Source organism: Eutrema salsugineum, unplaced genomic scaffold (genome assembly GCF_000478725.1).
Source record: "Eutrema salsugineum unplaced genomic scaffold, Eutsalg1_0 scaffold_3, whole genome shotgun sequence".
Lineage (NCBI taxonomy): Eukaryota > Viridiplantae > Streptophyta > Magnoliopsida > Brassicales > Brassicaceae > Eutrema > Eutrema salsugineum.
This window is the reverse complement of record NW_006256756.1, coordinates 6474687-6497818: the sequence shown is the minus strand read 5'-3', so window position 1 is coordinate 6497818 and position 23132 is coordinate 6474687. Positions and strand designations below refer to the sequence as shown.

The 23132-nt window shown below is 35.3% G+C and overlaps 3 protein-coding genes across 4 annotated transcripts; 2 read left to right on the top strand and 1 right to left on the bottom strand.

Annotated features, from left to right (window-relative positions):
* Nucleotides 1–11357: 11357 nt before the first annotated feature.
* On the bottom strand, nt 11358–12864 carry LOC18015298 (histone-lysine N-methyltransferase 2E). The gene has a single exon (XM_006396968.2). The coding sequence runs from the start codon at nt 12565–12567 to the stop codon at nt 11809–11811; it is 759 nt and encodes a 252-aa protein (XP_006397031.2). The 5' UTR covers nt 12568–12864; the 3' UTR covers nt 11358–11808.
* Nucleotides 12865–15653: 2789 nt separating this feature from the next.
* LOC18015297 (polyadenylate-binding protein-interacting protein 12) lies at nt 15654–18087 on the top strand. 2 transcript variants are annotated; one of them, XM_006396967.2, is made up of 9 exons: nt 15654–16134; nt 16369–16479; nt 16571–16615; nt 16696–16768; nt 16861–16973; nt 17084–17143; nt 17220–17336; nt 17503–17564; nt 17657–18087. In XM_006396967.2, the coding sequence occupies exons 1-9, from the start codon at nt 15748–15750 to the stop codon at nt 17712–17714; spliced, it is 1026 nt and encodes a 341-aa protein (XP_006397030.1). In that variant the 5' UTR covers nt 15654–15747; the 3' UTR covers nt 17715–18087. The 2 variants fall into 2 exon arrangements, with proteins under 2 accessions (XP_006397030.1, XP_024010126.1); XM_024154358.1 differs by having other exon boundaries at nt 15669–16134; nt 16372–16479.
* Nucleotides 18088–19090: 1003 nt separating this feature from the next.
* On the top strand, nt 19091–21486 carry LOC18015285 (replication protein A 70 kDa DNA-binding subunit E). The gene is made up of 10 exons (XM_024154521.1): nt 19091–19225; nt 19354–19621; nt 19710–19806; nt 19906–20115; nt 20194–20329; nt 20493–20605; nt 20688–20808; nt 20888–21064; nt 21149–21202; nt 21292–21486. Exons 1-10 carry the CDS (start codon nt 19091–19093, stop codon nt 21484–21486), a joined length of 1506 nt encoding a protein of 501 aa, XP_024010289.1.
* The last annotated feature ends 1646 nt before the right edge of the window (nt 21487–23132 follow it).

The following is a 23132-nucleotide window of genomic DNA, read 5'->3' as shown; positions in this document are numbered from 1 at the left end:
AAGAGCAAAACGAGGTATCTTTAAACCAAATCCGAGATATGCTCTTCTCTCTCATAAGGTATCATATCCGGAGCCTAGGTCTGTAACCGAGGCCTTGAATCATCCAGGTTGGACGACTGCAATGAATGAAGAGATGGAGAACTGCAGAATTACAATACCTGGTCTCTTGTCCCATATCAACCAGGGATGCACGTCTTAGGCAGCAAGTGGGTGTTTAGAACTAAACTCAATGCCGATGGATCACTAGACAAGCTCAAAGCTAGACTTGTAGCTCAGGCTATCGACAAAAAGAAGGTGTTGGCTACTTAGAAAAGTATAGTCCAGTGGTAAGAACCGCTACTGTCCGATCAGTTCTTTATGTGGCAACTATTATGGATTGGGAGATCAAGTAACTAGACGTTAAAAACGCCTTTCTTCATGGCGATCTTACAGAGACAGTATAAATGGGTCAATCTGCAGGTTTCAAAGATAAAGCTCAGCCTGATTATGTCTGCAAACTACACAAATCCCTCTATGGTTTAAAACAATCACCTAGAGCATGGTTTGATAAGTTTAGCTCTTACCTTCTTGAGTTTGGTTTCACCTGCAGCAAGAAGGATCCCTCACTGTTCATCTATACAAAAGGAAAGGATGTCATCTTGCTCCTCCTCTATGTTGACGACATGATCATCACAGGTAACAACTCTAATGTTCTTACCAATCTCATCCTTTCCCTTAACAAACATTTTCGAATGAAAGACATGGGTAAAATGCACTACTTCCTTGGAACTCAAGCTCATTTCCATCCAGAGGCGCTTTTCTTGTCGCAACAAAAGTATGCAGAAGACCTCCTCATTGCTGCTTCAATGAGTGATTGCGCTCTTATGCCAACACCACTTCCACTGCAACCAGACAGAGTTGCAGCTCAAAAGGATCTCTTCCCTACTCCAACATACTTTCGTTGCCTTGCCGGAAAGTTACAATATCTGACTTTAACAAGGCCGGATATTCAGTACGCGGTTAACTACGTCTGTCAGAAGATGCATTCCCCAAAAAATTCCGATTTCTCCCTTCTTAAGCGGATTCTACGCTATGTCAAAGGTACTATAACTATGGGCATCAATCTCTCAAAGGATTCAGACTGTACTCTTAAAGCTTATTCAGACAGTGACTGGGCTGGTTGTAAAGTCACTCGTCGCTCAACTGGAGGATTCTGCACTTTCTTAGGCAAAAACATTATATCTTGGCCAACTAAGAAGCAACCAACAGTGTCTAAAAGCTCGACCGAAGCAGAGTACAGAACTATGTCTGAGACGGCGTCTGAAATCACTTGGCTGAGCTCCTTGCTTCGAGAGATTGGTGTCTCTCTTCCTACTACACCAGGGCTTAACTGTGATAACTTATCCGCAGTAATGCTCTCAGCAAATCCAACTTTTCATTCACGAACAAAGCACTTTGAGCTCGACCATCATTACTCTTGGCTCACTCATGGTTAAACATATACCTGTTTGTGACCAATTGGCTGACATTTTTACCAAATCTTTGCCATGTGCTGCCTTCTGTACATTACGGAGCAAACTTGGTGTAGTTTTGCCACCAACACCAAGTTTGAGAGGGGCTAATAAGGCAAAGACTCCAGAGCAACAGGAAGGTTTACAAAACGACATCACAGCAGCTAAACTCAGCAAAGCAGACGTGGGCTCGTGTGATCCGATGAAGTCCATAGATGAATCGACGAAGCCCACAGACAAGTCCAAAATCACCCAACAACGGTCATCTTCACTCTGCGACAAAAACAGAGGATTTGCAGAGAAAAGGACGACGAGCTGCGTATCACACCAAGAAGAAATAGAAATCCATAACAGATTTGATTCCCTTGAAAATGTTGACTGATTCTAGGACTGACGTGTGTCATCTAGAAAGATCTAGAAGGAGCCTAGGGTTTAGGATTGCTTTGCTATGAATGTAGCTCGATGAGCAGCGTTGTAAACTAAGCTTTTCAAAATCAATATGAAAACTTCATTGTTTACAAATGTCTTTCCTTTCTTTCAGACTTTGCTAACGTTTTTTTAAGAGTGATGGCTCGAAAGATAAACCAAACCCTAAGCTCCTACAGGGCTCCTAAAATCATGAAAATCATGATCCTCAATCTTCATACGACCGAATATTATGTCTGTGCATCCAATATTGAAAGCTGGGTCGAGTTTGCTATGTCCTGCATGTGGAGAAGCTATCTATGACCTTTCGTTGTCCACACGCTTATCGGTTCCCAGATAGCTTCTATCGTAGTTCCTCCTTTAGGGAACTACGCATGCATGTTGATATGATTCCCAGATGCACAGTGTCTTGGAAATCCCTGAAGAATTTGACATTGTGTTCTTGTTGTCTTCATGATGAATCTATTGAAAAACTTCTCTCTGGTTGTCCAATTCTCAAAACCTTGAGATTGTTATGGTTTCGTGGTTTACTTGAGCCTCTTGATCTAAGTAGATCACCCAGTCTTAGAACATTGGAATTAATAGATCGCGGCTCAGGAACGTTTAGGTCTTATGAGGATCAAAGACTAATCGAGATTGTAGCGCCACACATCCATAATTTGATATTGTCAACCATGGCACCATGTAGTTTAGTGGATGTCTCCTCTTTGTCTGAAGCTAACTTTGACATTGACATTATTGATGACCATGATTTTTCCTTGAACGCTGCTTTTATTCAAATCATTTATGTTAGCAAAATTGCAAAACGTAGAGAGGCTTACTCTTTGGCGAATATTTCTTCAGGTACCTATGTTCACCATTTCTTGCATTCTCTAATTAAGGGCTAAAACTTTCTATGTCCCAGGCAGAGTCACTGATTTTTTTACGAACATTTAAAGCCAAACTATGCATATATAAGCACCTGTTTAAAGCCAAGTTATGTTTAGACTTGCTAAACTATATGCATATATGCAATTAGTTCTTGTTTTTTTTTGTTCTCAGTGGAGATTCATTATTATAATTCATTAAGCTGATATTTTCATCGTTTTGCTAGATTCTATCTCTCACCGAGCTTTGTGAAGTTCCTTTCCCAACGCTCAAGGTCCAAACTTTGATTGTTGAAACTAAGCTTGTTCGATCTGTTATTCCTAGTATAGCAAGGTTACTCCAAAATTCACCTGGATTAAAGAAGCTAATAGCAAACGTAATGTGCCAGTGTAACATAAAGGTATCTTTACCAGAACTAAACCTTTTTATATTTTATTTTCTCGTATATTGATAAGACCATGCAAACTTATAACTGAGTAGAAACATTCCAAGAATCATGCATTTGTCTTCACACGCTTTGTTGGGCTAATCTATATATAGAATTAAAATTTTGTAAAATAACGTACAATTGTGTTAGTATGCTTTGGGATAACTTTCTATGCATGCTCTACAGGGTAAATATTTGGACAGATATTTAGATTCACAAGGCTTGGATCCAGATCAATGTTGGAGATCAAAATTTGAGGTGTTTCCTATCTGTTATGACTTTCGATGGACGTCGTATTGTATCGATAAGGATGGTGTGTGGAAAATATTGGCTCCCTTCATGGAAATGGTGCTGGGAAAGGAAAGGACATTTGAGACGTTGGTTGTAGGGTTGCAATATATCATCCCCTCTGATGATGCAAATATGTTTGAAGAGTTGCTTCAGAAGCCTCCTACACTTTCTAACAACAATAATGTCTCTATTGTGCTCAAACGCTATAATTAGTGTTTTTTATTTAGTGTTAATCTTATACAACTACAATAAAATATTTGTTGAAATTTATGGTTTTAGTGAGATTTGTATTATTGTTTCTGTTGAATTACAGTATTTTGTATCACTCAGGTTAAAAGATACACGAAGAACCGATCTGCATTTTCGGGATGTGTGAACCGTTTGCGATCTGAGCCACTTCTTGCACTTTTAGATGATTCTTTTACTTATAGAGATTTTGAAAAGTTTCTCCAAAATGTTAAATGCGCTGTATAAACGTTTAGAAGACTCTTTTGTTGCGATTTAATTCATAATATAAACCTCACCAAAATTGTACAAAAGCATGAGATAGCTTCTCAAGACTCTTGTGTTGCAGTTTTGGAATATCCAGCAAAGTCACTGAAGCGCTCTCTCCAGTCAACTCCGTTACAAGTTTGGTAATGAGGGTCATACTACAAGAGATAGCACAATCTCGCAAGATAGAAACCATGATCCGTGATTGTTAAAACCTTTAGTTTTTCTATTATCTAGCTATGAAGCTTGGTAATGCATATCTTGACGTTGAGAGATTAAGATCTTAAACACTAGGCTTCTTCATCAAGGCCTAAGATTATTGTATCGATCTAAATATCAATAACAAATGAGACTGTCACTAAGTGAGCATATAAGAAAACTCCATGAACTTTAATCCCACCTTAAAACCTTAAAAAGCAAGAGACTTGAATATGAGACCACCTTTATTGCAACATGTTGACATTCTTCACTCTCTCTATCTCACATCGCTCTTTCTCTCTCTTTCAGGTTTCAGGTTTGCTTAACCTTTACCTCTTTCATTGTCTCTTGTTCTCACTCAGGTTTGTTTCTCCTTCTCTCTCTCCTTCTCTCTAACTCTTGCTCTGTTTCACTCTTTGTTGTTGTTTAGTTTTTCAAGTGGAAACATGAAGAAGCTTAGAGAGAAAAACATTAAGCACTACATTTTGTTATTGGATCAATCGATACTTCTCTCCTTCTCATTTACAACATACTTATACTTATAGTCATTGCACTCATTGCACTCATACCTAAGAGCAGCTCCAACAGAGTCTCAAGAGAGCATCGTCCGTGGGTCCGAGGGGTCGTTTTGCAATTTTTTAAAATTCAAAGCCCCTTTTTCTTGAAGGATCGTCTCTTGCAGACAAGCCCGATGAGCCCGTGTTTTTTTAGTATGTTTGGTGATGTGTCAAGCCATAATTCGTTGTGGTATTTTTCATACACTCTAATTTTATTTGGGTCCTCTTTCATTTTTTTCGCGAGACAACAACACTTCATTTTCTATTCTCTTCACCGACGACTGCAATCTCTGGCGAAATCGATCGGTTCACCGGTGCGTACCTCTCCGACAAATCGGTTCACTGTCTCCGCCGCGACGAGCAAGATAATCGTTTGATTGTGTTTTTTCTCTTCGGTAGAATCTTATTTGTATGAAATTAGGGTTTGTAGCAAATTGTGGAAAATATAGGGTTGTTCGGTTTCATAAAAATTGGGGGTTTAGGGTTCCAATTACAATGTTTTGGTGACTGAAGCGGCGAGCTTAAGAATCGTTTACTCCATCTGTTGAAATCGATTCTAGGGTTTAATCGATTTGGGGAAAACTTGGTGATATGTAATTTTTAAAAAATTGGGGTTTTCGATTCAATAAGTGTGTGAAGCTTAATCATTGACATTGACGACTAATCGTTTTCACAAAAATGAAATTGTTGTAAGTCTTTTTATGTCTTTTCGAATTGCGGGTTTGAGTAATCGTGTTTATGATTTGATTGGGGTTCACTAAGGAACTGTTTAATTGTTAGTTTGGTTTATATTGCAGCTTCTGTTTTTGGTACCGTGTATGTTCAAGTACCGAGTATGAACCTTAAACTGAATTAGTTTGGTTTGTATTGAACATTTATGATACATCATTCTTTGATTTGACTTTGTATTGTTTATGCGAGTTTGTTGATGTATTGTTTGTACGTGTATGTATAGTTGATGTATTGTTGATAATCTATGTTGATAAGGTTCACGTTCTCTTCTTATATGTCTACAAGATGCCCATAAGCTACAGTGATCCCTCTTCTGATGAGGAAGTAATGGAGGACTTAAGTTGCACATACGCAGATGCCAACTATGGCATCCCGGAGAGGTGCTTTTGTGGTCGACAGATCAAGCTTGAAGGCATGTCTGCTGAGGCTGTACGGACTGCTGGCCGCCAATACTACAGCTGTCATGCGTGATTAGAAGAGGTAAGACAAAATTTCGACTTTCTTGCACCGTTTGTAGTCCAAACACAAAACATGATTGATTTATGTTTTTTTATTTATGGCTAGGGGACTGGAGAGCATATTTTCAAGTTATGGGACAAAGCAGTGACCGAGCAAATCGGCATTCTGGACAGAAGGACTAAAGCCCAAAGGACCAACATGGAAAGACTTGAGAGAGGTCCGGATGCGAGCATCGGTGAAGTGAAGGAGGATCTAAGAGTGATGCAAGGGGAAGTTACGAGGTTGAAGGAGGCAATGAGTAACCAAGGTGACAGCTATATGTTATTAGGTTTTCTTTGTGTTGTTGCGTGTATTTCCTACATGTTTAAGTAGGTGTTTAGTTGCTAAGTGTTATGCGGCTATTTCCTTGTAACTTTGAACCTTTGTGTTATCTTTGTGTTATGCTAGAACATTAACTTGGTATTAGTTTGGTTGTTGTTTCGGTTATGGCATTTGGTTAGTGATTGCGTATAGCTATTTGCAATTGTTCAGTTATTGCTTGGTATGGTTATTCCCTTGTTTGGTTATGGTGATATCAGGTGAGATGCTGCGTGCGGAGAATCAGGAAGCAAGGTAATGATGCTTTCTATTCATTGTTAAGTAGTTCAATATTTATTATTTTTGCATTGAATGTCATTGTTTGCTAACATTTATGTCATATTTTTCTGAGGTTACCAATAAACCGGCTATCCATAGGTGATACTTGAAGGCGGAGATGGACTGTTTTACACATCATCGCTGGCAAGGTAAGTGAAAAGTGGATTTTGTTTATTGCATTATGGTTTGTTAGGTAAAGAGTAATGGTAGTTAACGTTAGGTTTACTGAGTGGCTAGAGAAATAGTTAAAGCCTTTCTTTTCAACGATCATTTCAGTTTGGTTGAACATTTAATGCTAAAAAAGCTTTTACAATTAACCTCGTATTATAAAACCGTAGCACCAATTCTTTAAACAATAAAAATTCTTAATACTCTTCTCCAGAATCAGCAAACTCTAAACATTCTCCGAATCCATATGGCCTCTCAGAACCCATTTGGTAATCCTCAGGGGTTTGTAAACCTCTTAACAAGCCAAGAAGAATATATTTTTCCTTTTTCCCCGAACATAGAGATAGGATCATCCCAACTCCCTATGTTTAGTACTCAGTACTCGGATGACCCACCGGTTGCAGTTGAAGATTGCAAAGTGCAGAGGCAGTGGACCCCAGTAGAAGACCTCGTGCTCATCTCTTCTTGGTTGAACACCAGCAAAGATCCAGTGGTGGCTAATGAGCAAAGAGCTGGTGCATTCTGGTCGCGCATCACGTCTTATTTCAACTCTAGTCGGAAGTTGGCTGACTATCCAGATAGAGATTCCAATCACTGCAAGCAAAGGTGGAGTAGACTCAACGACCAAGTGTGCAAGTTCGTTGGCTGCTACGAGGCTGCCGTTAAAGAGAAAAGATCCAGCCAAAACGACAATGACTTAATGAAAGCTGCACACCAGATCTTCCTCAACGATCACGGCTTTAAGTTTGGTCTTGAGCATGCTTGGAGGGAACTTCGGTATGATCAAAAGTGGACTTCAGCCACCACTGTAAGAGATGCTGAAAGGGTTAAGCATAGAAAGTGCGAAGAAGGTGCTGCTCAGACACCAAACTCAACGCCGGAAAGCTGTGGAGAGGAAACATCAGGAGGTGGAGAGAAAACTCAACGACCGCCTGGTGTGAAAGCTGCAAAAGCTGCAGCTAAGAGCAAAAGAACAGTCCAACTTGAGCGGCTGCTATAGATAATGAAAGGCCTTGTCGGACTTACAGGGTATGTGGGAGATTAAGAAAGTGGACTTGGAAAGGAAAGATAAGATCTCAAAGCAAAACTTGCTTGAGAAACTCCTTATCAAATCGGAGCCACTTTCTGCTACTGAACTTGAGTTGAAGGACAAACTCATTGCTGCCATTTTGGAATAACGTGAGTTTTAAGTCATTGCTAACCCTGAACTTTGTTTTGTTGATGTTTGTTTGTTGAACGTTAATTAAATGAAGTTCGTTTAGTGTATTAAAGGTTCGTGTACTTGCATTGCCTTTCATTTGTATTCGTTGGATAACATTGCATTTTATTTGTATTATTTGGATAACATTGTCTATTCCTTGTTTTGCAGTTCCTAAACAAACTTGAAGACTAGGCGGATAAGGAATCAAGGCTCCATGTGCTTATCTAGCCCGTGATTTGTTTGCAAGTTAGGATGGGGTCCTCTTTGTTTTGTAACTTTGTGTTGTACGCCACATGTTCTCTTACATGTATGCAGATATTGATTGTAAACCATAAGCTTTATTTCGTGTTTGTAACCACATATTTCTCTGTCTTTGTAAACCACATGACTTGATTTGCATCTTTCTATATAATGTTATATCGTTGCTCACTTATCTTTGCACTCTTCTATCGTTTCAAAATCACTCTCCTTTCTCTTTGTTTCATATCCATTTTGTTATTTGCATCAAAATCACTCTCCTTTCTCTCACGAGTTATTCATATCCATTTTGTTATTTCCTTATCAAAAATAAAAAATCTACATAAACTATCTTTGTATTTACAAAACCAAACTCAAATTCTCCATCTCCTTTCTCTTTATTTCTAGCCACACATGGCATCTTCTTCTAACAATTTTTCCACTGCTTTTCTTGATGACACTTTTGATGAAACTTTTGATGAAATATTTGATCATCATTTTGACAATGCTTTGAACACTTTCCTTGAGCATCAATCAGCACCCAAACCAAAGAAGAAGAAAAGAGCATATATTGAAAGACAACGCGAACAAAACCATATCCGTCTATGGAACGACTACTTCAGCGAATATGCTACTTACCCTCATCATTTGTTTCGCCGCCGTTTTAAAATGAACAAGACATTGTTCATGTGTATTGTTGATTGACTCTCAGAAGAAGTTCCTTTTTTCAACAAAGGAGAGATGCTGTCGGAAGGCTTAGTCTATCTGGACTACAAAAATGTACAGCCGCAATCTGTATGATGGCATACGGTAGTCCCGATGATGCAGTTGACGAATACCTCCGGCTCGGTGAAAGTACAGCAATCTCATGCTTGGAAAATTTCACCCAAGGAATAATATATGTGTTCGGGGATGAATACCTAAGAAGACCCACACAAGAAAATCTTCAACGGCTACTTCATGTTGGAGAGATACGCGGATTTCCCGGGATGATTGGCAGCATCAATTGTATGTATTGGAAGTGGAAAAATTGCCCCACTGCTTGGAAAGGGCAATATACGCGGGGTTCAGGAAAACCGACAATTATCTTAGAGGTCGTAGCATCATACAATCTTTGGTTTTGGCATGCCTTTTTTGGACCTCCAGGTACTTTAAATGATATCAATGTCCTTGATCGCTCACCTGTTTTTGATAACATATTACAAGGTAAAGCTCCAAAAATCAGGTTCTCTGTCAACGGACACAACTATCGTCTAGCATATTACGTCACAAACGGTATATATCCAAAATGGGTAACATTTTTCAAATCTATTCCTCTTCCCCAAGGTGATAAAGATTCTTTATTTGCTAAATGCCAAGAATCTGTACGAAAAGATGTCGAAAGAGCTTTCAGAGTCTTGCAAGCCCAATTTGCTATTGTCAAAAATCCAGCACTTATGTGGGATAAAGAAAAGATATGAAAAGTTATGAGAGCATGTATCATATTACACAATATGATAGTAGAAGACGAACAAGCTACCAACACTCAATACAATCTATCTGAATTCGAACAAGGTGAAGGAAACAGAACTTCACAAGTAGATATGGGTTATTCAACACATATGGCATCAAATATGGGCAATATGATCGGCATTCGAAATGAAGTTCGAGATAGCGAAATTCACCAACAATTGAAGGATGATTTAGTGGAACATATTTGGCATAAATTTGGGGAACACCACTTTAGAATAAAATTTGTATGTTTTATTAAAATTTATAAAATATGTACTTCAATAAATCATGTCTTTCCATATTACTTATGTTTTATGTAATATAGTTTAACAAATATTATTTTTGAAATTTTCAAAATTTCAAAAAAAATAATAATATTATTATTATTTTATTCATATGATACCTTAAAACGGGTATCAGGGTTGGAGGGGTTTAGATGGTGGAGTCCTTCAGAATTGAAAAAAAAATTACAAAAAAAAATTCGAAGATACCCAAAGAAGGTCTCAGGGTTGGAGCTGCTCTAAAAGCATGATTATTGCTAAATACTCTTATGTATTTTTTAGCATTATTTAAGAATTGTTTTGGGCTAAGAAATATTTGTAAGAAACCCATTATTTTTGAAGGTCCATTGCTAACTACCCTTTTGGGTTTCTTAAAAAAAAAATATTAATTAAAATAAAGATAATTATTTAATTATACATTTTTACACAAAAACAACACGAACAACACAAACTTACATTTGATTATAGACTTTGAAAACGGCGGAGAAGGCGACGGCGAAGCTGATTGCTCGTCGCCGGAGAAGGCGACGGAGATGAGAAAAGAAAAATCGCTTCGGCGATATGGTCAAGGAGAAGAAAATGTTTAGCCGACCTAAAAACCAAATTTTGCTCGACTCAACTTTGGCCCCAATAATTTTTTCTCTCACATTTTCTTTTCCACTCGTGTTTTGACACCTGTCTCACAAGAGACGTCCTTTAAGTCGCAGAATAAGAGATGTTCCTTGTATTTTATGGGCTTTTTCTATTTCTTTTAATTGTCAAAATGCCTAAGAGACCCATGTAAGGGACTGCAATAATCTTGGTCTAATGATCTCTAGACATAACAACTTCTACTACACCATACTCCTAGTTTTCTAGACTGATTTAACAAGCAAACTCTTCTTTAAACATCAACCATTCTACCTGCTCTTAACTACTAATTTATTTAACTAGACTTAGTTATTCCTTAACTGACTTGGTTTATTCTCTTGGGCTGATACAGATAAGCGTAGGCCCACTTGCACTTGTGGCCTAGTGAGATGTAAGGCCCAATCTTCTTTCTACGACAATCTGTGCTTCTTCTTTCTTTTCTTTTTCACCGATATCTGCTTTCTCTTCTATTCAATCAAGGATTTCAACTTCAACACAACACCATTTTTACAGGATCATTCGCAAGGAATTGTGTGTTAGAACATTGTATAAGTCTAGAGTTAGACTAGAAGAAAACAATATCAATATATTCTCAAAGAGACCATCTAGTTTCTTTAACGCAAATAAAAAGAAGATTATTTTCTTCGAAAAAGAACGTTAAAGGAGTCTTTAAAAAAAATCAAGGATTTGGTCGATCCGTTTAAACTGTGATTATACAACAAAACAGAGACCTTTTGGATCTTTTGATTACACATCAAATTGTTCAAGGTTCGAGTAGTAGCTCAAGTCAAAAAACATTCTCAGCTTGACTGCAAAGACAAATGTTATCATGTACCCTTGTGGTTAGAATTGAATATATGCGTAAGATTCTAAACTAGAGAAAAGTTAGAAGCCTAAGCATTGAAAGGTACCCTCATTGTGTTTATCTTTGAGCCTTGAGGACACAAGCAGAGCTCTTAAGCACCATTGGAAACTATAGACGACTTCTTCTTTCATGCTCCTGAGGAAATTGCTGTTCCTTGGAGCAATCAACTGAAATATTATCTATCAATGGATTCTTCGAATTTAGTTTCCTTGGACCTTCTCACGCTTTACCCTCCCAACGTCTTTAAATAGCCCTTGTGGATCTTTACCCTCATGAGGTTCTTGATTGCTAGTTTTAAATCGAAATGCTAATGATTTGGAAGAAAATTGAGAACAAAAGAAAAACTTGACCCATTCCAAATCAAAGCCTTTTAATAGCATTGTAAGGGCCAAAAACTGTGTGGCCATTCTTATCATCTCCTTTCTCTTTGTCTCCAACTTTAACCTTCTTCTTTAAACGATCTTCAGAATCATCTTTTCTACCCTTATGTGCACTCAAAGAACAGAGCAATCTCTTCTCTCTGTTAATCTCAATTCCTCTAGAAACCAAACTTCTTCTACTGTCTTTAGCACCAAGCTTCTCAACCACAACATCGGCTACATCGTTTTCTTTCGACATAGATAACAAAACTTCAGCACAAGCATCTTCTTGAACGTCAATCTCACTTGCATTCTCCTTCTGATCATCCCAACACGGAAACTCGCTATACTGAAACCTAAACTTCTTAGGCACATAACCACTAGACTTCCAAAGCTGACGAGAGAAAACCGACGAAAACCGTTCAAACACAGCCAAATCTCCACCTGGAACTCCTTGTACATGAACCCTTTCTTCAATGGGAATCTCTGTACATGCCCTGAAACCTCGGTTCATGTGAACAGTCTGATTTCGAGCAGAGAGATTCTCCATTTTTAATAACATAGCAGCAGAATCACTGTGTTTGATCTTGCACTTGTGACAAGCGAATAGATCATTTCCTTTAACGTAACGAGAGCACCTTGTGTGTACCCAAACACCACATTCATCACAATTCACCATCTCTTTACCATCGTCGAAATTCACACCACAGACACAATCCACGGTCCAAGATCCATCGACCCAATCCTCGAGCGGTTTCATAATCGCAAATCACAAAATCGGTTACAAGAAAAATAGAGGAAACCCAAATGCACAATTTTCCGATCAGTTCACCAATTTACCCAGAATCGCTCTAAAGTTCGAAGCTTTACAAACCCAAATTCGTATCTTCTAAACGTGGAGAAACGAAAACCACTAGGGATAACTGAAATCGCATTCTGTATTCATGACTCAAAGCTTAAGGGCTCAACAATGAAGATAGCAGTACTCGAGATTGCAAATGGAGAATCAATCTCGACATGTATCGATGAATCTCGACTCCGATTTTTTGAATGGAGCTTCTTGAAGATGAGAAAGGAGGAGGATTCTTCAAACGAAGATGATAGATTTCCACTAATTACGTTCATCGATACTTTATGGGCTTAGTGAAATTATGGGCCGGGCTTACAAGATGGATTTTGCTTTCTTCTGTTCTTTTTCTGCTTTCTTGCTCTTTTTCTACGAAATTTGTTTTCTATCTTAAATTAAGTGTAAGGAGATCTTGGGGGAAAAATGTAAAGAGTGTAAAGATTAAGGAAATCAATCATCTTATTATGTAACGTTTACCTAGAATTATAAAATCTGATACTTAAAACAAAACAAAAAAAAATTAAGTAATTTGCAATTTAAAATTCGCCACTCTCTTTTTTTCTTAATAGACTGAGTATATTAAGAAAGAAAATATTTCGGAACTTTCGAAGGAGAAAAGTACCACCATTAAATGAGATTTGGTGAAGCAAAAAAAAAAAAAGAGAGAGATTTGGTATTTCGGTGGTTGCTAGGGAAACAAAAATGTAAACTACGATTCGATTTCCGAAAAATAATACTACAAGACAAGAGTTTGGTAGCTATTGGGTGGATAGAATAATATAATTAGGCAGCACAATTTTAAAATGTACCATGGTAAAGGAATATTCTAAAAACAGAGCACAGACAGTCAGACACAACACACAAGTTCACGGGTTTTCAGCATTTTGGTATATAAATTTTGATTAGTATAAGAAACTAACGAGTTTTGATAAAATAATAATCTACTGTTTTAAAAGATCATTATGTAAATGTATGATCTCATTAAATCATAAATTAATTAACTATATCATCAACTCACATATATATATAGCTAAGATAATTTAGTATAGTTTGATATTCTATTACATGGTCTACATTTGCATGCATGAAACATGTGTACAAACACAAAACAATGGATGGTTTTGATCTCCGCATGCCAGGTGAATTTAACTCAGCATTAATAAAACAACTTTGAAGATTCATAAATCATAGGTTTATGAAGTGTTCCTAAATGATTTAACCCTTACTAAACAATTAAGACATTTCCTTTATCTAATATTTTTGTACTTTTGGAAGTAAAACTTGTTTCATGGTGTATTTTAGGGTACCTCTCTATCATTCACACCAAACTATACACCTTTTTGTACGAAATTAAACCATAATTTTGGGAAAACTAAACTTCAAATTAAGTAGGATGACATATGAAATAGCCAATTGATCGGCGATGCTATATAGAATCTCTCTTTTATTCTTATAGTTCCGAGAAAAGATTAAAGTGAGCTTTGGCGTATCTTTATAGCTGTAACGAATCACTAAAGTAGGTGGTGAAGCTGGTAACTCTGCCTTCCACCACCGTACAGATGCGTTGGTTATTTTGGTTAAGCTACAGAGTAAATTTATATTATTTACTTGCTGTTAGAAAGGTGAATAATCAAAGAGTCATGGGTTTATCAGAAGTTGGATAATTCCGAAACATGTAGTGTCATTGTCAATGGCTTCTTTTTTGTCGGCAAGTAATGTTGTGGTTTAACCCATGTTTATCCGTTTAGACAATTCTACTTTTTACGCTTTGTTTCTTTTTTTAAAAAAATTACACTTTCTTGCTCCTTGGATTTCAGAAAAGTACACAAAGGGTTTGAAAAAAAATATATTGATAATAATACAGATAGTTAACGTTGTGCGATTGTGGAATAGTAATTTCCAAATATCTGAAGATAATATATATAGAAACCAATTTCGGGGAATAGATGTACGTAGTCAACGAAAATGCAAAAAATAAAAGAAAAGAAAGTCTTTACTAATATTGAAAAAGAACAATTATACAATCGGTTAAGCATAAATGTGCGGTTAAAAGTTATCAATTAGGTTGATTAAAAGTATATAAAATTGTAACTAAAAAACAAAAGGAAAAAAAATCATTCAATCATAAAACCGTAGAACTACTGGTTGAGGGAATAAAACTACGTACAAAATACTTTGAAAATATATCAAAAAGCTATGTCACGCATATGTAAACGTTAATTAGAAAAGTTTATTAAATTTTTAATTTATAACAAAACAATGAAAATGAATTAATTTAAAAACTAGACCTTAAATAATATTTAAATTTATACCTTTTAAGGAAAACAGATACACTATTGAAAACAGTTTATATTCTCATCTATAGTAATGTGACTAATTGTTAAAGCCTATTGACTATTGAATACGAAAATATTTTATACACGAAAAACTGTATGTGCATTCATTTTTGTGCCATGTGTTATTTTACTCTTTGATCTGCTATATCATTACGTTAATCCCAACCTCCAACTATTGATTTGATTTGTTTACATGAGTGCAACCTTATAGATTACTTATATATCATATCATCTTCAAATGCAACTAAAGTCTGGTTCTTTTTATGTCATAAATTTATTATACTCTGTATTTGGTTTTAGTGACGTAAATATAATGATGACAAATAAATTAGTACATATTTTAATTATTTTTCCTATAATATAGAGTTGTAGATTCTACGATTTTGTCTGAAAATAGCAGAAAAAGAGAGAGAGGGACACTAAAAGCGTGATCTTTTTTCGATCGCTTTACCTTTTTCACCACGGTAAAAACAAAAATCAAATTTGGGATTTAATCTTCTGCTTAATCCTGTTCATTTTCCCAACGAACCTCGCTAATCTTTCTCATAGAAACAAAATTAATTACCACTAATCCTCTGGTTTATTACTCTTTTGTCCTCTTCCTTCTTCTCTCTCTTGGTGGCTCCTTCTTATAGAACCCTTTATGCTACTGTTCCCTTTTCGTTTTGTTCCTTCAATTCGTGTTACTTGATCGTGAGTTCCCCGAAAAATCCGATTTTTGTTTCTGGGTATTTTGCGATTTACCGAATCTTTGATCATGGCGGTCGTTGAGAGCGTTGGAGCTGATACGGAAGCTAGTATGATCTCGCCGTCGCCGCCGTCTTCCGTCACCAGTCAAGAATCAGGAGGCTCTTCTAACAACGATCACGGTGAAAATGGAACTCACGGTGAGATCGGATCACACCTGGCGAGATCCGACGATGGAGAGAGCTTCAAGCGTGAGATGAGAGAGCTCCACGAGCTTTTGTCAAAGCTTAATCCCATGGCTGAAGAGTTTGTTCCTCCTTCACTGAATAAGCAAGCGGCTAACGGTTTTAACGGCGTTAACGGTGGTTTCTTCCCCGTCGGTTTCTCTTTATTTCGTGAAAATGGCTTTGGTGCTGCTGGATATTTCCCCGGCAACGAGGACGGCGGTTTTCGACGGGTAAGACACGTCTCTTGTCTCTTGTGATTGTTCGTAGGTTGTTTGTTTAAACTTGGTCCATTGTGTCTTCTTTTCTTGTGTCTTCTTTGTTCTTTTCTAAGTTTAAATTTCTCACCTTTTGTCTCTTGCGATTAAATCTTAGTATGTTCTTGTTTTGGCTGCTCTGCTTCATGAAAATCTTCTGCAAAATGATTTGATTTGAGTTTTTTTTTTGTTTTCTGTTATTTGAAACAGAAGAAGTCGTTCGGACCACAAGGGAAAAGGAAGATGAATCCGCGGACAAGTATGGCTCAGCGTGAAGAGATCATTCGAAGAACTGTCTATGTGTCTGATATTGACCAACAGGTTTCAAAAAGCTTCCACCTTTTTTTTCTTCAATGGTTCTTCTCGGTTTTACTATATTCTTACCTATACACTATCATATTTTTTGGGTCAGGTCACTGAGGAGCAGCTTGCTGGTTTGTTTATCGGCTTTGGACAGGTTTATATAAGTAACTTCTTCAAGGTTCATCTTTGTTCGGTGGTGTTTTTTTTCTGTGTGTTGACTGTTTTGTTATTTAGGTTGTTGACTGTCGCATCTGCGGTGACCCCAACTCAGTACTTCGGTTTGCTTTCATCGAGTTCACCGATGAAGGTATTATCATTAGTTTCATTATGTAGTCTGTGTTTGGAAAATGCCTGTAAATGGTTGATTAAATGGTTTTTGGACAATTTGGGAACTTGTAGTGGGTGCAAAAGCTGCGTTGAATTTGTCCGGGACGATGCTGGGATTTTATCCTGTGAAAGTTATGCCGTCTAAAACAGCTATTGCGCCGGTTAACCCGACATTTTTGCCAAGGGTGAGAATTTTTCTTGGATTTTCATCACATTTTGTGAAAGTAAAGTTATGACTCTCTAGACTTCAAGAGTCAAGACGTTGACTTCTTGTCCTTTTTTGTTGGTTTGCTAGACTGAAGATGAGCGTGAGATGTGTGCGAGAACTATCTACTGCACTAATATCGACAAGAAGGTGAGGTTTCCTTTGCTCAAGCTATTCTGAAACTCAAAAAGTAAACTAACTTTGATTAGTTTTCACCATTCAACAGGTCACTCAATCAGAGATAAAGCTCTTTTTCGAGGCTGTGTGTGGAGAAGTGTACCGTCTCAGGCTGCTCGGAGATTATCATCATCCAACTAGAATCGGTTTCGTTGAGTTTGTCATGGTAAGTATTGATTTCATTGATGAGTCTACTTGATACAATTCAAGAATATCTTGCTGAGACTGTATTTTGGACCTGATCTTTATTAAAACTTGTTAAAAAAGCACATCTATTTAACGGTTGTATTAAAGAATTGAGATTCAAAGTATTGATCTTTACTCTTCCGCAGGCTGAAAGCGCAATAGCTGCTCTCAACTGCAGTGGCGTTCTTCTTGGTTCTTTACCGATAAGGTCCAAGAACAAACCAACTCTTAACACACTCTTTCTAACTCTTGTTATTCAATCTTAACATTATTGTATTTTTGATGGGTTTGGATTTGCAGGGTGAGTCCCTCAAAGACACCTGTTCGTTCCCGTGCTCTCCCGCGACAAATGCATTGACAGTAGAGTTGCTACAAGTTTATATATATATAAATCTCTGCTCTTCACAGACATGTAAAGATGTTTGTCTGAAAACTCTTGGTCTTTTGTTTCCTCGTATGTAATGCTTGGAGGCTTGATGAAGCTTCTGTTGCCTTTTGCTTTTGGAATCTTTTGGGTAAATCTCTTAGGGAGTTCTTTTTTCGGTTTTTTTTTTCTTTTAGAGAAAAAGGTTACTACAGAGCAGAAGAGAAAAACTGTGAGAGAGGCTTTTGAAGATTCTCTGTTTAATGGGCGTTTTTTTGGTTATTTATATTCCTACCTCTGGAGTTAGTACAAACTTGTTTTGGTTCGTAAATGTTTTTACCTTTTATATTTACGCCCCTCTATCAAATCTTGCTTGTTTATGTCTGATTGGATCGTGTCTAGTATTAGTCTGTGTTCCTACTTTTTACCTTTTAGTAGAACAAGTCAAATCCTGTTATCATATTATAAACTATAATTATTTTGACAATTTTTAATTTAACAACAATATTAGTAAAGTAACTAGATAATTTTTTTAATGGAAAACTAGATAATATTTTAGTAGTACAGATGCTTTTGTTTTCTTTTATTCAACGAGCAAAGGTTAGTCAAATGTTGAATTGGTCAATCTCCAATATATTAAAGTGGAAGCACTATTGGATATTTGGCAGCTCTAGGATTAAAGTTGGTATTTAACTACATTATTAATTCGTTTAATTTTAATTCTTCTACTATCTCTATAGCCAAACAGACCGTTATTTCTTAAATCACATTTAACTGCAATAAATTTTTCAAACACGTTTTCTTCATATATTTTAAAATATTTTCGAATATTCAACATTAAATTCTTTCGTTCCTATAATTTCTAAAGATTAATATATTCCTAGAGGAAATTCCTAAACAACTAATAGCAATATTTTAAAATTCAAACGGATTAAGTAAGTTTCTATATTTTGGCATATTCTACATTGAATTCTTTGGTTCCTATATTTTCGAAACGTAATATTTTCCTAGATACATGTTTTCAAACTTTATTTATAATAATTAAAACTTTCAACAGATTAAGTAAGTATCTATATATTTACGCATTTCTAAATTTTAAAATCTCAACCTAAAGCTTCTGCAATTTCAAAACAACTAATATACATCCATATTGGTTACTCAAATTGCGGAAGATATATATTTATTCCTAAACGAAAATAACCGCGATCCTTGGATTATATTAACAAGAAGAAAATTCTAAATTTGAAATATTTAACCTAGCTCTACCATGTTCTCTCAATACCGTATATATATAGGTATACGTTTCTCCAATAGTTCATCCTCCCTCACCTTTCAATAAATTTCTGAATATCAAATTTATTTTTGCTATTATGTCTTCTTTCACCGATCTCTATTCCGTGAAGCCCTTCAAAACTCAATGGAGAGTTTACGTGAAGATATTGAAGGTCTGGAAACAATATTTGAATGGTATAAAGACGTTGGAAATGGTTGTTGTTGATGAGAAGGTATACTATCTATGTTACTTTTGAGGTTTTGTACTAATCTATATATTTCACGACTGTTTTCATTTATTTTCATTTTTATTCAAACCTATGTATCTTTAAAGTATGCATATTCTTTTATATATACACAGAATCAAACCATGCATGTAACTTTGAAGAAGGAGTTCATCAAGAAAAATGAAAATCTGTTAGAGGAAGGTGCCTCTAGAATTATCACAAATTTTCAAGTGGCTCATAACGGTGGTAAGTTCAGGACCAGCCCTCACGTTTACAAAATCCTTTTCGCATCAACTACATCTGTCAAACCGGCAGAAGAAATGGATCCAAGAATCTTAGGTTTCAAGTTTGTCAAGTTTAGTGATATTCACGAAGGCAAAATGAATCCAGATTTCTTGATAGGCAAGTTTGTTTAATTACTAAATTATTTATTTGATATATAGTTTGTTTGCGTAATTATAAAGTACTAATATAATTTCTTTTATTTTAGATGCTATTGGACAAATTGTGAGTATTGGGGATGTGGAGATCTTGAATGTTGGAAAGAGACAGACAAAGAGGCTTTCTATGGAGATCCGTGATACAGAGTTAGCATTTACCTTACTAATCTAACACTAATGCTCTATATATTGGAGATTTGTGCATATTATCCTTTTCCTCAATTTCCTTTATCGTTTTCAATGTAGAAATGTTCGACTTAATTGTGTTCTTTGGGGACAATTCGCTGAAAATCTTGAAAGTGTGGCTCAACATGCTAATGATGCTGTGATTGTTGCTGTTTTGCGGTTTGGAAAGTTAAAACTTTATCAAGGTGTTTGGAGTGTTGGCAATTGCTACAACTGTTCAATGGTTATTACTGATCCAGTCTTCCCAGAGAGTTTGGCTTTTAAAGAGAGGTAAAACTAATTATATTCATAATTTTATTTATTTATCAAGTTTTATATTCTAAATATTATGTAATCTAATTTACACAGATTGCCAAAAGATGGTTTAACCCTGACCTATACTCATCCAAATCAGTTGACTATTGTCAATTCTGTATCAGTAAGGGACGATTTCTTCTTGCATAGTCCTCGAAGGACTATTAGCGAAATTATTGCTGCTTCTGAGGTAATTATATATTATGTCAGTTCAATTTTTATAACATATATTTGATTCTAATATCATTATTAATTTTCAAGGTTGTCAAATGTGTTACAATATGGCCACAATTATGTCTATTGACACTGAGTTTGGTTGGTATTACATGTCATGCGGAGCCTGTTCTAAAAAGGTTCTCCCTCATGATATGGATTACTTAAAAGAACTGTATCCTGGGAAAACATTTAAGAAACAATTGTGGCAGTGCAAAAAATGCAATGAGGATGTTGAGAATGTTTATCCATCGTAAGTCTGTTATTGTATTTGTGTTATAGTAAAGTTTTAACCTTTTATTAATTTTAACTTATACTATTTCAAATTATGATAGGTTTATGTTGACTTTCCGTGTCATGGATAATACTAGAGAAACTAAATTCCTTTTATTTGACCAAGAGGCAAAAGAAGTTGTAAACCAAACTGCTGCTCAGTTAACTCAGTCTGTTAATGAGGTTCATATTTATACTGCATTTGTCCATGACAGTATTTTATTTGATCTATTTAAAATTTATTAAATTCCTATTTGTTTAGATTCAGGATCCTGATATCTTGCCCTTAACTTTGAGCAATATTTGTGGTAAAACGTTTCTATTCAAGATTGCAATTGCAAGCTCAAATGTGGTTTTCAATAGTGACACATACAAGGTCATCAGTATAATTACACAAAGTGATGTGGTTAAGGAGTTTTCTGAAATCTCTACTCCTCAGGTACAGTTATAACATTTTGATTACACTTATTCTGTATAAACTAATTCTTTATTGCTTACCATACATTACTTTCACATTTCATAGAGCACTCCAAGTATCAAGATAGAGGAAAAAGCTCACAATGCTCTTGATGAAAAGGTATATTTATTTATTCTGATTTATTACATTCATGTTTACTATTATAAACAAATTGCTTTCATTCTTACAGATTATTTAATATGTTATAGGTTCCTTTAATGATTATGGATGATGATGATGCTGAAATTACACCTACTTCTAAACGCAAAAGCAATGAAAAGTTGGAAGTGATTAAGGATACTGATGAGTATTCAGCTGCAAAGAAGAAGTGTAAGGATGAGAAAACTGTTCAGACTAATCAAAGTACTCTACCGCTTAAGACCGTGAAAACAGAGAAGCCATGATTTAAGAACCGAAATCAGTTATTGGAACTACTTTGTGATGCGTTTATCCGTCTGTAGTATTGTTTCATTTATCGTTATTTTTTATTGAACTTTGCTTCTTCATTTAAATTTTGTAATCGGATGGTTATTTTTTAAGAATATTTTGATTTCGTTCATTACTGTTAGTATTTTGTTAATGTATGAAGTCTTTTAATAATTTTATAATTTTTCTTTGAACATTGTATGATCATCATTCAAATGATATCATCACTTATATATTAAATACTATACAAACATCATTAGCTTATAATCAAATTCTAATGTAGTCTATATTATTTATTTCTAAATGGAAATTTGATTTATTTGTAACAAATTATATATACTTATACGAATATATACATCCAAAAATACCAATAACTACTAACCGAAAACAAAGTCATCAATTATCACGTATATGGATAATATATTAAAACTTATGTCTTTTAACAGTATTACTTACTTTACTTAACTATATTTATCCTTTTAAGTTTGGCAATTTGTAACTAAATTGATTCTTTCTCTAAATTTATTATCTATATTTATGGATTTAGATATATGAATTTTAAATGTAGAATATTTGCTCTCCTAATCATAAGGGATCACATTTAATTTGAATGTTATAACAAATAACTATTAATTCATATAAATTGATTCTTTCTCTATATTTATTATCTATAATTGTGGATTTAGATATATGAATTTAAATGTAGAATATTTGTTTTCCTATTCATAAGGGATCACCTTTAATTTGAATTTTATAACAAACAACTACTATTTTATATAAATAAACTTTTCCGCTTCATCGCGTTCTTCGTGTTAACATTTACATCTATTTGAATGTATGTTCACCTTCTTATGCAATGCATAGTTCAAAGAAAAATCGGCATGTAAACGAAAATTATGAGAACCAAACTACTAAAAAACAGAAGATCGCATCTACCAGTCAATCACAATCAGCAAAACCTATTTCTGGTGCTTTTGATATGATTTTTAGAGATTTAAGCAATTAAAATGATTTTGTGAGGAGTTCAAGTCGGATTACATCAGACATATCTACTTCATGTGAGTTTTTATTTATTTTTTGCTTTAATCTTAATTTTGTATACTTCACATTCTTTTAATAGTGTGTTGTTTTATTTATTTAATTACATAAATGAAATTCTTACAGATTTCAGCAATCCTGGTTGTTTAGGAATACAGTCAAACACACCTCAAAATCAACAGTGTATGTGAACTATGTTATATTTTATAAATCGTTTTATGAATTATCTTATATATTTTATGTGTGTTCTTCACTTTTCCTTCATGTAGCATTACCAAGTTCAGAAAAAGAAAACAGGCCACCTGTAAAGAGACCTTTGCAATGCTCACCATCTTCTGAAGAAACGGGTTACCTATATATCAACTACCATTTTTAATTCTTGCTTTTACATATATTAAACAAATTTGTTAATATATTTAATAATAACATATATATTTGTTTTCAGGCCTTAGGTTTGGTCGAATTTTATCTGAAACTCAATTGTCACGGCCTAAATTTGCAAAACGTAATACAACAATTCCTGATCTAAACCTAGCAAGCAATGATATTCATGGTACTGGTATCCAATCATCAAGTGATACTAATA